Here is an 18157-nt window from a genome sequence, read left to right as displayed (position 1 = left end):
ATTTTGAGCACCTTTTACATAGATAGGCCCCCTCAGCCCAAAGATGAGTGATCTCAGTGGAGTTTTAAGGGTGTCTCCACAAGCAGAATTTGGCATAGTAATCACATGTTATCAGGAAATATGTATAAAGGAAGGCTGGAGATACTATGGAGAAAGACAGTAACAAATCATTTGGTTACCACTTGACATGTGACTTTTTTTTTTTTTTTTTTTTTTACAGTTTAACTATGATAACACCTGCTCCTGACAACACTTTCCTGAGGGATAAAAATAGCAAATGATGACAGACTTGTCCTCTACTGCCATCAGCCTACTGTAAACACAGACCAGTTCTCTGTCTACATGGGGCCTTATCCAAAGCCCACTGCAGTCATCGGAAAGATTCCCATTAACGTCAATTGGCTAAGGATCTATCTCATGGGAAACAGCAGCAGCTCAATGCCTTGCAATGCTGCACGGCGCTATGTCCTCACGGAAGCTGCATTATACAAATAGCATTTTCCATGTAAAAGACAACTTGCCCAGGTCTTCAGTAAAGCATGTCCCCTGATCATGCTACTGGGGTCCCTTCTTTCTGGTATTGTATTTGTGGCTCAGAGATGGGAGGCAGGTGGTGGGTTTTATTTTATTTTTTTCAATGTTATCTTTCCCTACATAGAACTACATTTAAAATTCACACTTTTGAAACCCTGACAATACGGTTCGTTAATGGGATTATTCTCACCACAGATATTCAATCAGATTGCATTGCACCATTCCAATCACACTCATGAGACCGTTTTCTGTTTTTAACAGGGCTGTTGTCAAGTCCTTTTTAAAAAGTTAGTTTTTAATTTGCTCTGTGATAGTTTTAGATGCTTGAAAACGCTTCTTTCCCTGCTGATATCGGCCTGTGACTTTTGCCAACCTTCACAAAAAAGAGATGAAATTATCACGCCTTGTCTGTGTGCTAGCGTCATCATCACTGATGTCAGGATGTTCTGAGAACAGGATTCTTAAATACTGCTGCAGTCAGCACAATAAGTACACAAATACTGTGATAGTGTAGGTCCTACCTAAATAGCCAATTCTAAGAAAAAGCCTCAAGCCCCTGAAGAGTATTATATATTTTAAACTATACATTTAAATGTGTGTGTGTATATATATATATATATATATATATACACACACATACATATATATATACACATACATACACACACACACACACACACACACACACATTTATATTTATAAAAATCTATATAGCAGCAACAGTGTTCTTAGGCACATTACAGACAACTTCAAGGAGGTCAAATTATGGGCCTGAACTATTTGATTTAGGATCATTGTACTACATTTTACTAGACTTAGTTTAGCCCCTTCCACCGACACTTAGCCCTGGTCTACACTGGGGGTGGGGGGTGGGAAATTAATCTAAGTTACGCAACTTCAGCTACGTGAATAACGTAGCTGAAGTCACAAAGAGGCCTGTGGCACCTTATAGACTAACAGATGTATTGGAGCATAAGCTTTCGTGGGTGAATACGAAAGCTTATGCTCCAATACATCTGTTAGCCTATAAGGTGCCACAGGACTCTTTGTTGCTTTTTACAGGTCCAGACTCACACGGCTACCCCTCTGATACGTAGCTGAAGTCGACGTACTTAGATCGACTTACAGTGGTGTCTTCACCGCGGTGAGTCGACTGCTGCCGCTCGCCCGTTGACTCTGCCTGCGCCTCTTGCGGCGCTGGAGTACAGGAGTCGACGGGAGAGCGCTTGGGGGTCGATTTATCGCGTCTAGACTAGACGCGATAAATCGATCCCCGCTGGATCGATCGCTGCCTGCCGATCCAGCAGTAGCTTAGACATACCCTTAGGGAAAGTGACGTTTCAGCACGTTGTTTGTCCTTTGACTGTCATAGACAGAATTAAGGTAGTCTCAAGACTGGTGCACAGCAGAGACAGCTTCACTCATCATTTATCAGACAACTGCTCAGTATTCATTCATTCTGGGTGAATTTCATCCAGAGGCAGGTAGCTTTATGCCCCACTTAAGGGATTAGTGGGGAATATGTAGTGCCTCGTGCCTCTGTCCTGGGATCAATTCCCCCTTATGGGAATAAAGAATAATGGAGATCCCAATTGAGAACAGGGACCTCACTGGACTAGACGTTGTACAGACTTACAGTAAGAGATGGTTTGTGCCTCAAAGCGTTTACAATCTAAGTAGACAAGACAGACAGACAGGGAGGGAGAAAGGAAATATCATTAGCTCATTTTATACATGGGAAAATGAGGCTCAGAGAGTGAAAGTGACTTGTCCAAGGTCACACAGGAAGTTTCTGGCAGATCTGGGGAATGGTATCCTGATCTCCTAAATTTCAGCCTGGTGCCTTAACCATAAAGACATCCTTCCCCTCAGACCTGATCGGATCCCAATCTCACACCAATTTTTTCATTTGCATATTTCCACTGGCTTCAAAGGAGTCACTCCTGATTTAAGTCAGTGTATGAGAATAGATTCAGACTCCAAATCTTCATTTGAGAAAAGAGCTTCCACATTTTGTTCCGTAACCGCCTGGTCACCAGTTCCAATTTACCTTCAGATCTTCTGGAATGAAGACTTTACGGGCTTTTTTAATCATCGGCTGTGGTTTGAGCTCTTCCTCAGAGAACTTGCGTTTACGAGGGTCAAACATCTCCTGGCCAGGAATGCTGGAGAGCGCAAGATCTGCGGGGTCAGGTTCATAACCCACGGGAACTTGGATTGTCTCAGGGTCGATGGGACTTGGCGTGTTACGATTTGTTGGCAAGATCTGACCTATAGCAATAGAAGACGGGTTCAAGATGTGTTATAAAATAAAAAGCAAATTGGCTCTTTGCATTTGGGTTTTAGAGGGTCTCAAAATACATTACAAGCAATAATTAATTAAGCATCCAAACACATCTGAGAGGAACTCTGTTTATTAAGCATAAGAATATCCATTTTAAAGAGGGTTATATAGCCCCAGAGAGACATCTCAAGTTGGGAACATAAAATATAAGGTTCCTAAAATGTATGGACATTGAACATGTTGGCCTATGTTACTTAGCCAAGGTCATAGAATTAGGAATAGAACCATAGGCTCTGACTACCAGTACCCTGCTCTATGCATTTGACTAAACAGTCTTCCCCACTCTTCTCATAAACACATTTGTTTACGTGCCGCTTTTAAGTAAAGGGTAAATTTGATTTGGAATCAAACAATATATCATATTTCCAGCAGCACATACAATGACTGGTGTAAAAGCTATTGAGCTTTGTTAAAATACCTCATCCATGAGCGCAAAATATGACTGTACAAATTCTACTTCCATCATGAAATTCTATTAGTGATATTCTGAAAGGCACTGCAAGTAACTAGAAATATTAAGAACTATGGCGACCGCTTAAAAATAACCTGCAAAAGGAAAAGAATATGGGTTTATGCCCTTTTTATGGTTTTATAATGTATGAAAAGGGCCTGTACCCAACAGAGGTTTTAACTTCTTGTTTTTATCTTAGTAAATAGTGATTCTCATCCTTCCCAGTTTTTGATGGCTTCTGTGAGAACCAGATAACTGCTTCTTTGCAGAGGTGGGGGGAATGCCTGAATCTTTAACAGAAAGAGGTTTTTCCTCCCAAGTGTTTTCATGGCGTTTAATAGGTATAAAAAACAAAGAGTTTTAAACAATCTGACTGAAAAAATCTTTTCCCATTTCCACTGCTCGGGTTTCATTCTCTTCAGTCCTATTTAGATTAGGGAAATTTGCACCAGCGTAGCCACACCAATGGAACTATATAGGTGTAAACTGCTAATGTGATGCATTTGTATAGAATCATAGGACTGGAAGGGACTTTGAGAGGTCTCTATCCACTCCCCTGCACTCATGGCAGGACTACGTATTATCTAGACCATCCCTGAGAGGTGTTTGTCTGACCTGCTCTTATAAATCTCCAATGATGGAGATTCCACAACCTCCCTAGGCAATTTATTCCAGCACTTAACTACCCTGACAATTAGGAATTTTTTCCTAATGTCCAACCTAAACCGTCCCTGCTGCCATTTAAGCCCATTGCTTCTTGACCTATCCTCTGAGGTAAACGAGAACAATTTTTCTCCCTCCTCCTTGTAACAACCTTATATGTACTTGAAAGCTGTTATGTCCCTTCTCAGTCTTCTCTTCTCCAGACTAAACAAACCCAATTTTTTCAATCTTCCCTCACAGGTCATGTTTCCTAGACCTTTAATCATTTTTGTTGCTCTTTTCTGGACTTTCTCCAATTTGTTCACATCTTTTACTAATATGAAAACTATTACACATGCAAAAAGAAATGTTATGGACTTCCGTTCATCCTGGGCCAATCTTGCAGTCACCATCTGGGCAGTATTCCTATTGAAATCTATTATAATAACATAGGCCAATGTTTCAAAAAATATTTAGGTGCTATGGGTAAGATTTTTCACAGGCATCTCAGTGACTTAGGAATGCAAGTCTTATTGACTTCAGACTTAGCCTAATTTAAGGGGCTTCTATTTTAGAAAATGTTGGCCATCATTATTACACTTACTAGGTCAGTAAGTTCATTATCACTTTAGAGATACGATGGCTTTCATAATAACTTTACTAACAAACTATTACTTTTCATAACATCTTCATATTTCTGTACACAATTGTAATATTTACTGTGCAAATTAATACTCAAAATCATCACTATTTTAAAGGTCGTTTCTAACTGCAACTCAAGGGATTTATCTGCAGCATCATTTTTTATTATTCTATATAAACAACAACATTGTGGGGAAATTGCATAAGACAAGGTTTTGGTCTCAGAAATCATGGCTTCAGTAATACCCATTTTAAAATAGCACCAATAACATCAGATTCTAGGAAAGGCTGGGAAGGATGCAGGAAAAGAAAAAGGTGGATCAAAGTAATTTTTTCCCCCCAAAAAGAAAAAGAAATCGGAGACAATTCAGTTACTAGTGTTGTACCAACAGGGGAGTGTTTCCTTCTCTCTCTAAGGATGTGGCACGCTGCTGCCAAGATCCCATTGTTAAAAACTGGACATTTCCTGTTGTGGTTCATTAACAAAACCAGAAAAAAAAAATGTATCCCAGCACATAACCACATGGGTGACAGTAACCTAGCAGACAAATCTACCAGTAATAACTGCAGTTACAGTGTGAAAATCATGAGAGGGCGCACACAGCATGCATGCTGCTATGGAGAAGTTACCTATTCCGTTTCAGAGCACTTTTCAGAGCACTTTTCACTGTGATGCATGGTTAGTAGATCTCTTTATTCTTTACATAGCAATAAAAACTCAAGTCGGATGTATTTTAGCAAGTGAAGCAAAATGAAGTTGAAAGCTTAATGGAAGAAACAAGGCACACTCGTTTTTTGTCTGCTTGAAAGAATTTCATGAAAAAAGATGTTCCGTTTCCCTGGATACACCGGATGTAGTTTGAAACAGCTTTGATGAAATCATTTTTGCCTAACACATTTTATGTCATTTTTAGGGTGAGGGGAAAAAACCCAGCTTATTAACTCAGTAAACCAAAGGCACTTGTTTGTAGTTTTATTGTAAATGGATGGCTAATCTCATTTCAGATATATGAGGTGGGGGGCAGAAACAGGCCTATTTAAATGATTAAATGCAGGCACCTTCCTTTGATGTTAGTACATTTGTATCTGTCAGATATTTTCTAACATACACATATAGATCTTGCAAATTTTATATTAAGGATAGAAACAAACCAAAACCATAGCTGTGAATACTTTTACAGTTTTATTTTTGGTGGGGAAGAGGGGTGCTCAAAGAACGGAGTGGATTTTGAAAATGCCCCTCGCTTTCTAATGGATCTGAACCAAAAACCTGGTTCTAAATAATTCTGAACTCTGAAATGTTCAATATCTGGATTAAAGATTGATATCTATCTATGGTACTTGTATGGACTCCATTACCATAGCATCTAAGCGTCTCCCAGTCTTAAACTCACAGCACGCCAGTGCTATTTGTCCCCGTTTTACAGATGGGGAACTGAGGTATGGAGATTAAATTACTTGACCAAGGTCACATAGGAATCTGTGGCAGAGCAGGGAATTGAAGCTGACTATCCAGAGTCCCAGGTTAGCATCTGAATCACTGGACCTTCCTTAAACAAATCCCTCAGAAACCAAATGTGTTTCTCTGTGTTTATAATGCATATTTTATAAAATAACACCACATAATTCTAGCAGAGATTTGGAAACACTGTGTGAATAAAAAAAAAAAAAAATTCCTTATGCGTTATTGTGACACACAAGTAAATATTTTTCCCATCAAAATGGTTTTTCAGCAGAAAAAAAACGGGGTTTTGACAAAATGAAATATTTTGCAAGAAGTGTCTGGGTTTCACAGAAAATTGAGCTTTTTCATCAAAATACACCTCTACCCCAATATAACGCGACCCAATATAACACGAATTCGGCTAGAACGTGGTAAAGCAGCGCTCCGGGGGGTTGGGGCTGCGCACTCCGGTGGATCAAAGCAAGTTTGATATAACGCGGTTTCACCTATAACGCGGTAAGATTTTTTGGCTCCCGAGGACAGTGTTATATCGAGGTAGAGGTGTATTGTGGCCAAAAAGTTTGGCTTTCATTCAACATTTTCAGGTGAAAACTTCATGGGACAAAAAAAAAAAAAAAAAAACTTTTGGACCAGCTTGAGTTAAGCTACTTCCTCTCTTCCTCTCTGTCCCCCCACCCACCCACCCACACACTTAAATTGATCCAGAGAATCCAAACACCAAGGTCCTGATTCTACAACTTCACACAGGTGGACACATGTGTCGATGCACAGCTCATTCATAAAGCTGTCCAGATGCCCGTAGATGTACATAAATCATCTAGGAGCCCACGGGCCACTTGCTTTTGAGATGTTTACCACTACATAGGACCCTGTTCTGCACTCCCTTACATTTGGTGTAAATTAGTAACACCACTGAAGTCAATGGAATCAACAGGAACGTGCAAGAGGGAAGAAAATCTATTCTTCTTTGTCCAATATTAGGCAACTCTTGGCGCTCTGCATCTTTGTATTTATTCTATCTGCTGTTGCCAATAACATTAGCCAGCAACTTGTCTTTGTTAGTTGACTGGCTAACGGCCACTGCATCTACGCAGTGCTGGAACTTGTTGTAACCTAACACGATCGCGTGGGCAGCTTTGGATCCAGTGCAGATATTACTGTAAAATGTACAGTATGTGGGCTCATATTACCTTGTCATACAACCTTTTTTTCTCCGTTTGTACGGCACTTGGGACTCAGCTCCTTCTGCAGAGTTTGTGCAGGGTGTTATTTTTATGCACTAAATTCCTCCCAATCGGGGACAGGTCAATAGAGAACAGCGATCGAAAGGTCATGGGCCTAGCGGCCAACTAATCCCCGCCTCAGCGAGCTCTGCAGCTGTCACAACATCCAGCGAAAGTCGCTCAACAGACCAGAGAGGCTCTGGTGCACGACGAAAGCCCACGGTACCTGTTGTAAAGGCCAGGCAAACATAAGGCATCTCACTGCTGGACATGAGGAGCCAGAGTCTTTTTTTAAGCACTCAGCACTGGCAACTGGGGCCAAATTTCCAGACCACCACCACTGAGGTGCCTAAACGGAAGCTGAAGCGGCCAGGTTCTCAGACACGCCCAGCCTTTGTTGTCAGTGGGAGCTGATGGGGGGTGCTGAATGTTTTGGAAAATCAAGCAGCTTCATGTAGGTGTCTAAATGGGAGCTGATGAGCACGGACTGCTTGGAAATCCAGCCCTATGACGGAAGCAAGCTGCGGACAGTGGTTAAAGGAAGCTGCGGAAGTTTCCCCGTATGCACCCCAAGCGACGTGCCTCAACCCTGACCTAAAAGGAAAAGAACTAGGTCAGCTTTCTTCCCAGAGCCACACTCAACATGCTAGTGTAAACAGGGCTCCAGGTGGCTCCTTGCATTTTAACCATGGCATCTTGCTCCCAGCAGGTCCACACATGACGCACACCTAGGGTGGCCACCAATCCCTTGTCTTCATTAATGCTTCTGATGTTGCCACACCAGGCGTTAGCAATGGTAGGAAAATTTTCAGGGTGGTAGGCTTAGGAGCAGGTGAACAGATCAGCAGTCATGAGCTGTTTGGCCCTTAGCCTCTCTGCTACGGTTGCCAGTGGGAAAGCAAATGTGGTGGCAACGCAGATACCTGAACACTGAGAACTGGACCGAGGCCAGCAACTTATGTCACTTAGGTCACCAAACAGGTATTAGAAAGCAACAACTTTTGTCACTGCCAACATTAATTAAGCTTCACAAACCCATCAGACAGGAGAGTATTTTTATACCCCCATTTTAGAGAGTGGGAAACTGAGGCCCAAAATGATAATGTGCAATGCTCATGGTCACAATGTGACTCAGTAATAAGTGTCCTGAGTTACAGGCCCCTTGTCTAACCACTAAGAAACACTTACTACCAGCTTTATACACAAGAGGTACAAGTGAAAAGAACCTTTTCAGAAGTGTCTCTTGGCGATGGTTTTTTATTATTATTTGTATTGGAGTAGAGCCCCGTGGTCCAAAGCAGGACCAGGATGCTGAATTAGGTTGGTACAGCTGGTCAGAAAATTGTATATACCATAATTCAAATTTGCAATCAATCAAAAATAAATCCACTCAGTTTCCTGGAAATTCTCTCTCCATCCCCATTTTTCACCCCGGACTAAAACTGTTTGGAAAATGTAAACAAACATGACAGGGAGGGGAGAGGAGAACATTGTCTTGAATTTTTTTTTTCCTGTTGATCTAGTACTTTTTGTACATTTGTACATGGGGTTCGATGCAATTGTTAGGAGTCCAGCAGAAACAGATTATGTACTTTCAGTTAACAGACTTTCTTATGCAAACTAAAATGTACTTCAGGTTTGTCAATTATAATACAGTCTGTCGGTTAAACTGACATACAATCTTCTCCCAGCGTTGCCCTAAAGAACAACACGGCAGTGTCAATATGTTTTCCAAGTCTTTCCCTTTGGCAGCTGTCTAGCCATTGGGAGTAGTTCTCTGACCCCAAATCACAGACAGTCCCCGCCTAATCTGTGATCTACTTTTACATTAACTCTTTCATCCCATAGAGAAGCACATCTGCGCACAGATCTACAGTGCAGCAATCAGGACAGAGCTTGTAGACTGGCAGAATGAAGGGTGGGGGGAAGTAAAAGGAAGACTTAGGAGCTTGGTAATTATTTTAGGGCAATCTCCCACTAACTAATGTAACTGCTAGCTAGAAATGTGATTATGTTAACAGAAACTAAACTTAATAATATAAATGTGAAGATAAGCACTATTAGTGCTTTACTGAAATAGAGACAATTATATGGAGAATAAGAACATAACCTATGCTTACACTAAATAGAATAAAAACACACAGTACATGAGATATCAACCTTTATACTTCAGGACAATACCAACCACTAGCTGCTGGGGTTAGGAAGAAACTTCACCCTTGGGTGTGTTATTGCAAATAATTATGATCGGGATTTTATAGTTTCCTCTGGAGCATCTGATGCTGGCAATTGTCAGTGACAGGAGACTAGTGTATCTGGACCATTAGTCTGATCCAGTGTGGCTGTTCTTATGTCCCAGTCCTATACAAACTGGATTCTATAATATGCATTTGTGGGCTGACCAGTAAAATTTTCTGAAGGAAGAATATCTTTGAATGACCAATGCACCTGCTCTGGCAGATTAATGGCTCCTAAAACATGATGATAAAAGCCTGGTGAGTTAAAAAATAAAAAAAAAACCCAAAAGCCCTTTTAAGACAAAAGTGTTGTTTATAAATTGCATTTGAGTTCTAAAAGAATCACCAGACAGTATGTTTCATCTCTAGGCAGTGTGGGCATTCCTGCTTGGGACCTGCATGAACATATTGTACAATAATGCATAAGCACAAGGTTTGGGGGGGACTGAATTGAGGTTGCACAGTGTAACCTTGATTTGTGTGTTCCCAATTAATAGTTCAAGTATAAGGAATAGACATAAACTGAAATCTTTAAGGGTGGAGCCTCCAGGGCACTTGCAGATCATGTAACTGACTGGAGGACTGTGAATGACCTGTATGATATTTTAAATAGTTTTTAATTCTAAAATATTATTAAAACAAACAGGCATTACACCACACACTGCATTTATACTCACAATCCACGATGAAATGGTGCATTCAGAGGTGATTAGTCCCTGGATGAGAAGAATGAGTATATAATCCTTTCTCTAATGGTACCTCGATGGTGAATGACACGCTAATCTAAAATTGGCATACTACCCTTTTTATAATCACTTCTAATAATACCCCTTATTTACTTAAAATTTACCTTTTACCATATCTGTATTTCTGCTACCATATTTAACCCCAAAACCCAAATATCATTTATTGGCTATTAATGTCAAACATCATTCTAATTATCATTTGCATCAATGCAAATTTTGTGATTACCAATATTCCAAAACATCCAGAAGTTCCCCTACAATACCTGCTAACAGCAGTGAAAACACAAACATATTTAATACATGACCCAAGATTATGCTTTGCTTCACTACAAACTTAGCTTTAGCTAATACAAAGCTTAAACTTTAGGCCTACAGGCCTACTCCCTATTTGCAGTTCAGCACGTTTTCAATTAAGCAAACATTACTCTATAGGCTACAACAGGCAACTTAACTTTTGAGTGCTTGACTTTGTAACCTTAATAGTGTTCTTTTAACAGTTTGTGTGTAGTATATATACTATGCCTATTCTATACTACATTGCCTTGCGAAAGAAAATCCCAGGCATATGCACAAGGCAGTCTAAGCCCCACTGGCTTTCACTTAGACTTGGACTCCTAAATTGCTTTTGAAATTTAGGAGCCCCGAGAGCTCGAATCAACTGGCACAGGCCAGCCACGGGTGTCTAATTGCAGTGACTGGCTAATGAACATCCAGGACTGGTGTCTCGCACTGAGCAACGCATCTCATGCAAAGCCAGCGTATGCTGCCCCTGCCTCATGTATCTATTCCCAAATTATGGTACCCAAGCCCATCTTGTCATCTAGCTGGCTGCGTGTTCTCGAAAGTCTGCAGAGTGAGATGTCCAGCGACACGGAAAAACCCTGCACTGTCACTATGGCAAAGCCAACCAAACTAGCACATTTTCCATCCCCTTCTTAAAATCACTGATAGTTGCTAAGAGATGCTGTACAGGAGAGTCCTTTAAGCAAGGGGGAACCACTGTAGAAAGTTCCAGATCCCTGCAGACCTTTCCTTTCCTGATCTGCACATCTAACTATTAGTAACTGTTCTGGCTTCAGTTTAAGGATTGTTATTCATTAAAACAGTGTGTGTTTGTTACATTGCCAAAAACAAACAGATACTTTACACAGGATTATTTGTAAGAAATGATCATCAAATTACAAAAGGAGTAAATAGTGGTGATCACATATCTTCCAAATAATGAATAATTTGTGGCTCAGTAAATTTCATTTCCTCAAATTTAAATTAAGGGCTGCTCATGCATAGAAAAAAAATTATATTTGTAATGGACCAAATTCTGCCACCAATTACATCCCACAGGATAGCTGGAGAAGCAGAATTTGTCCCTATATTCTTATTTTGCACTTTGTAAGCAAAGCATGAGAGAGTGTATGTATCTAGTATCTCTCTGTCTTTGCCCACAATTTACATAAGTGCATTAATAGCACAGTATAGGCTGAGAGGGGTTTGAGATTAGCTGGAACACATAATGATGTTTAGGGCAAATTCCAAAAGAACAGACTGTTCCAGAAAGAAATTATTCCGCACATGGCTCGCCAATTACCCATCTGATGACACTACTTAATGTGGACTTTGATGGTACATCAAATGCAGAAGAAAATGGGCAGCCATACACAGGAAGTCTAAGAAAAAGGAACTACTATGTTACTGAATACTGGGGAAGGCATTTCCTCTTTCTCCTACTGGGAGAGCCATCTAGCATCAAAAGTGTGAAGAAATACCATGTTTTGGATTAAAGGCTTTTAAGAAACAGTAACAAGGGCCAGTGGTTAAAATCATGTTTAGCAGAGCAACAAAAATTCCAATTAAAATTAATAATGCAAATAAAGGCACTTGTGTTGAAATTTTGTGTTCTTCTCAGTTTGAGGCATCATCTTTAAAAAAGTAGAAAAATAGAAAAATCCACATGCTTGTGGAATTATTTCTTGAGCAAATCCCACTATTCATGTTCATTCTCAACCTTTTTCTACATTGCAACCTTAGAATATACCAGAAGAAAGTTGTGGGACCCTCTTCATGTCTAACTGAAGAAAATGAAGATAGTTCCAATCATCTGAAACCTGTTCACGACCCATTGTGGAGAACCCATGTGGTTAAGATTAAAGAGTCTACTCAGTGTGTAATTCCCCTTCTGTCTATTAGTAAAAGTTCATTTATCATGATGCCCCCAGGAAGTGTCTCAGCGGATGGGAATTGCTTATGATTACCATTAAAGCTTGATTTCTTTAAAAAGTTTTTTTTTTAAATGTACAAGTAAGCGAGTAGAAGCTACACACTCAAATCTTGCCCCCCTCCTCCACACAGCTGCCAAAGAGAGATTAACAAACTGAATACAGTAGAACCTCAGAGTTACAAACACCTCTGAAATGTCTGTAACTCTGAACGAAACGTTATGGTTGTTCTTTCAAAAGTTTACAACTGAGCATTGACTTAATATAGCTTTGAAACTTTACTATGCAGAAGAAAAATGCTGCTTTCCCATTATTTTTCTAGTAGTTTACGTTTAACACAATATGTACTGTATTTGCTTTTGGGGAGGGGGGAAGAAAGGGGGGGGGTCTCTGCTGCTGCCTGATTGCATACTTCCGGTTCCAAATGAGGTGTGTGGTTGACTGGTTAGTTCGTAACTCTGGTGTTCGTAACTCTGAGGTTCTACTATACCATAATTAATGATTATCAGGCCAGCTGTAATTAGCAAGTGTCATTATCCATTCATTGAGCGTAGGCACTTTTAAACACAAATGCCTGCATCGTACAGACATACACACGCACGTATGACTTTGTTCACTGAGAAATAAAGAAAATGTCGGTCACCAGCTGGAGGTGTACTTTAATGTTACTTTTCTCCAAATAATCAGAGCTGGGGAGCTCAAAATTAATCACCCAGCCAGATGTTTGAAATGATTTTCAAACAATGCCTTGCTCCTGAAACACTGCTAACAGACACCCACACTGAATATATACCATGCAGTACCTTTCAGAACACAAAAAAAAAAACCCGAGGAGTCCTTGTGGCACCTTAGAGACTAACAAATCTGATGAAGTGGGCTGTAGCCCACAAAAGCTTATGCCCAAATAAATGTGTTAGTCTCTAAGGTGCCACAAGGACTCCTTGGTTTTTTTGCTGATACAGACTAACACGGCTACCACTGAAACCTTTCAGAACACAGTTCAATATATCTACCATACCAATTTAAAACGATCAAAATGTTCTGTGTGGCGTATTTTACTCTTTACTTCCCAACATCCAAAACAAGCTAAATGTTGCTCAGATTCGAAAACAATATATTTTCCTAGCCTCCGCTAACAGTACAGTTAATCACGGCTATGCAACACCACTGCTTTGGGATCATTAATGAGGCCAAAAAGTGACCATGTATTTTTCTTTAACGGTTTTATCAATTTCTACAATACAGTGATCACCCTCAAACATTTGATTTACATACTCATATTTTCTTACTATGAGCCTGCTTCAAAATCAATGGGAGTCTTTCAGTTGACTGGATTGGGCCCTAGTTGCACCTGTCCTTATATATTCTGTAGGGACACTATAAATACAGAGATAATGGTATTTACCTACCTAAGGCAACTGACAAGTTTTTAACGGTGACCACAGTAAATTAAGGCTCTTTGCCTCCTTGTGCACCTGGGTTCAGCCCCTTTCAGTGCAGGAGTTGTGTATGATTCTAATCAGATTTCCTAGAGTGAAGCCTCCATATTTGACCCTGTGGAAACAGGTAAGAGCACCCCCCAAACAGGAGAAGAAACATCTGACGGTTTGGAAAGCCCTGCAGCTGAGGGCAGTGAAAATTCACGTGCTTGGAAAATTATGTGGGTTTTACCTTTTACACTCCTATTAACTCCAATTTTCATGAAGTAGGTGGTGTTGCCACAGCAACTGTCATATCAGATCACTTCTGCAGTCTGACATTAAGATAATTTTTTATTTTTTTTGGTAAATTCAGGCACATGGATTTTCATGTTTTTAAATGTCCTCTGCGTTTTGGTATAAGAAAATGTGGGTAACGAAGACGCTTAATTTAAAATGGTTGTTATTTTAATGGCTAGGCTTATGCCACATTTTTTCTTAATCTTCATTTTACAAATGAATAAGTAACAACGAAAACTGCACTGAACAGACTTAAGGAGTTACAGGGTAACGAGATCTATTAGGAGTCTGTCTCATGAGGAGGAAGGTATTCTGTGCTACTGTTTATTTGGGCTTTCCAAAGAATACAATTCAGTGTTCTGGTACACCTTAATAATCTATTTAGTGGTGAAAAAAGTATGCTTCCTCATACCCAGACCTATTTATGTGCATACACTCCACCTAGACAATATTACACATTCACGGTTCACTTTGTTTGTCTGGCATACCTCACTGACCTAACTTGCATTCTAAAAATAATTCTACTGAAATAAGAGACAATATCTTCATACCTATTTAGAGTGTGTTTGTTCTAATAGCTAGAAATGAGGACAGCTAATCTTGGCTTTGCCGCTTACTTGCTGTGTGAGCCTGACAAGTTGGTTTAACTCTCTGTGCCTCAGCTTTGTGATCTGTAAAATGGGTATAATACCTCCTGCTAAAGTCTCATTAAATTGCTGTTTGTAAAACACGGCGATATCTAGGAATGAAAGAAAGCGTGGTTGTTAACATACGTCATCATACAGCTCAGGAGAAAAGAGTAGCACTGACTACCCTACCATCCGGTTCTTGCATTTAGCTTTTTCCTTGTTATTCTTTCTTTTTACACACTCTCTCTGTCTAGTTAGCAAATAATCAGTAATTCACTTCAGGTTACTCAGGAAACTGGAGAAAGACTTGCCTACTACCAAAGGTGATCTTACAAACAAGTCAGCTCAGATTTACTGCCAGGTCAAGGTTTATCATTGCCGCAGCTCAAGTCAAACATATGTACAGCTGTTTCTCATGAAGGATTTCCAGACTCTGCCCAAAACAAGCAACCCTGACACCAGATTACAGTTACTGAACAGCAATGGGGCACTGGGCAGGCACCCATGCTGCCTTACAGAACGTAGTAAAAACAGTTTGGTGCGTCTGATGAAGTGGCATTCACCCACGAAAGCTTATGCTCCAAGACATCTGTTAGTCTTAAAGGTGCCACAGGACTCTCTGTTGCTTTTTAGTAAAAACAGAGTTTCATTTCAACTGAAATTTTTGACATTACCTTCAAGTGCCTACAATGCATTAAGTAAATACATATTGGCTTCTCCCTTCCAAGGCACCGCCTCGGTACTGCAGAATCATCTGCTCGCACTGGCAGCAATGAAACATCACTTGGATTTTGCAAACATTTCTTTAAAAGGAAAAAAACTTTGAACAGTACAAAAAATTAGCTGAGGAACAGGGTGAAAATTGTAGGCAGGCCAAGGATGCAAGAACTGAAGCTACACAGCTGTAATCCTGCATGCCCTTACTCATGTCATTTGTCTTTACACACGAGTGGTCCCATGGTACCAATTAATAAGTTCGTAAGAGCAACACCTTTCTTACCACCCTCATGTCCCATTGCTGTTTTGTCAATGCGGGCAAATGTACACAATTCCTGAAGGCTGGGGAGGAAGGAGTTAAATTTTGCAAAGGAAAAATTAATCTCAGGAGACACACCATTACTCTTTCTGCTTAACTGGCTAATGGCTTAACAAGAACCTGTCTGTTGAGTTTCAGCAGCTCCAGGAGTTCATCTGAGGGCACTTTTGAAAAGGGCTGAAGCTGCTAACTGCCACCGGTGGTCCACATCTCGCTAAGATTACTGTTTACGGCTGAGATTTCTCAAAAGGCAGCTAAGGAAGTAAGGTGCCTAGATCCTCTTAAAATTCAGTGCACACCTAATTCCTTTAGAAATCTCAACCTGAATCTTTAAAGTCCTTAAGTGCGCGTGTCTGTGTGCACGCATGCGTTTTAAAAATCAAAATCACAGTACATAGCCCAGTTTTAATAGGCGTCGTTCCATGTACTTATAATCAGATCAGATGTGATTATTGCCCACCCCATAATGAACCAGTTTAGGAGCCAAATCCAGCCCAGACCCTTGCACGGGCATCCAAGACCTGAAAAAGCAACTGAATCCTTGAGGGCTTTTTGGGACCAAATTCTCCTCTAGTTTCAATCTGTAGGAGCTCCACCAAAGTGAATGTAATTAAGTGAAATTTATCATTGGTAGGAACAGGAACACAGTTTAGCCCCTGCAGTGCAAGGAGCGGGTTGTAAAGACACTGAGAAGCAGGTGCAGCGAATCAGGCGAAGCTACAGAGTGTGTCCAGAGAGGGTCCAGTGACCACAGATCCTCTGAACAAAACCCTCCCATAGAGGATAACTTGCTGTCTGGAGACTACAGTGGGTGCGGTGCAACTGCTCTGCATACTGTCTCCAGGATGGGAATTCCAGCTGCCCCAACCCTTGCTCCAAACTCTTTTACTTGGGCTTGGTGGACCAGAAACAGACACTTATCAATACACACCGGATTGAATAGTACGCGTTATAAAGAGGGAGTGACCCTTTGAAAGTCAATTCTTTAAGTTTCAAGTTCAGTGAAATTTGATGAGTTTAGAAAGGGCCCAGCCTGACCCTCTCCATCAAGGGCCAGAGGAAGTCAGTGGGAGGCTTTCTACTGATTTTTTGTGGATCCCTGATTTTTAACTAAACACACCTCAAATGCTTCTAATGACAGTGAATTTGAGGCTTCAAGGCTTTCCCACCATACACTAAACAAACCATAAATCACTAGAAGACATGGAGATACTACACGTATTTTAGGTGACCTGTAGCAACACAGCTTGACACAGTATTTTAACCTAAAGCTGACCTTACAAAGAAGGTACATTTTCTGAGATCTCCAGAGCTGGAGGGGCTACTACAGTGCCCCTTTCACTTTATAATCAGGAGCTTTACAGAGAATGGTCCTGCTGTTCCCTTAGTGTATAGCAGCACAGCTCCACTGACTTTAATGCAATTTTGCTGATTTACATCATCAGCTGAGGGTCTGGCCCACTATTTCCTTTTTTCTACACATTTGTGAACGTAGGAGAGTCCGACAAAGGTGACGGTTGCTATATATTCTCAAGATCCCTCTGCATAGATTTTAGAAGGCTGCTAAATAGCTATTGTGGGACTAACTATTTCAGTGTTGAGCTATTCAGACACAGCCTATAGTTTCACATTAAGCAATCACAAAAGTTGTCTAGGACAACTATTTTTTATGTATAAAACAAACAAACAAACACAAAAACCCACATCACAAGAAACAGTCCCTTATAAAATACTCCAGCGTTCTCTCATAGCAGCCCCAAATGCCAGAGCAGTGCTACTAACCCATGTTTTGGATGGCTGTGGTATTTTTTTTATAAGGGCATCATCAGAAATGTTGGGGTTTTGACCACAATGCCAACTTTCCAAAACACACACTGGATTTTGAAAAGTCAATGTTTGATTCACAGAGAGAAATAAATGAGTTTGCATCATAAAGCCTTTATCTCCCAAGAATCCAAAAGCCTCCTAGACTGCTAAAATCAAATCCAGCTTTATTTTCATGGGTGAGTCAGATTGCATGCAAACAGCTTCAGAGGAAGGCAAGTTGGGGGCGGGAGAGAGAGACCTTAAGAGGAACAAGCATCCATCTCCGGAACTCTAACTGCACCCTCCTATTTTCCCAAGACATTTACTAATATTTTCACTGACAATCTGTATTTTCCACTTATAGCTGGAGACAAAAACAATAAACTTAAAAAAAAAAAAAAAAAGTTTAAAAGATTAGAGACAAGGACAGACTATTAGTTTAACAATTCTTGCTATTTTCAGAGCTCTAGC

At 40.4% G+C, this 18157-nt stretch overlaps 1 protein-coding gene across 2 annotated transcripts in view; it reads right to left on the bottom strand.

Annotated features, from left to right (window-relative positions):
* The window catches only part of HLF (HLF transcription factor, PAR bZIP family member), a 40435-nt gene that overhangs the window by 2350 nt on the left and 19928 nt on the right, over positions 1-18157 (bottom strand). For both annotated transcript variants that reach the window (XM_065415813.1, XM_065415814.1), the window contains exon 3: positions 2585-2805. In XM_065415813.1, coding sequence (XP_065271885.1) covers positions 2585-2805 — 221 coding nt within the window. The remainder of the gene's footprint in view (positions 1-2584; positions 2806-18157) is intronic.

The sequence above is a fragment of the Emys orbicularis genome, chromosome 13 (assembly GCF_028017835.1).
Source record: "Emys orbicularis isolate rEmyOrb1 chromosome 13, rEmyOrb1.hap1, whole genome shotgun sequence".
NCBI lineage: Eukaryota > Metazoa > Chordata > Testudines > Emydidae > Emys > Emys orbicularis.
Note: the sequence above shows the minus strand (reverse complement) of the source record. Positions and strands in the feature narration are given on the sequence as shown.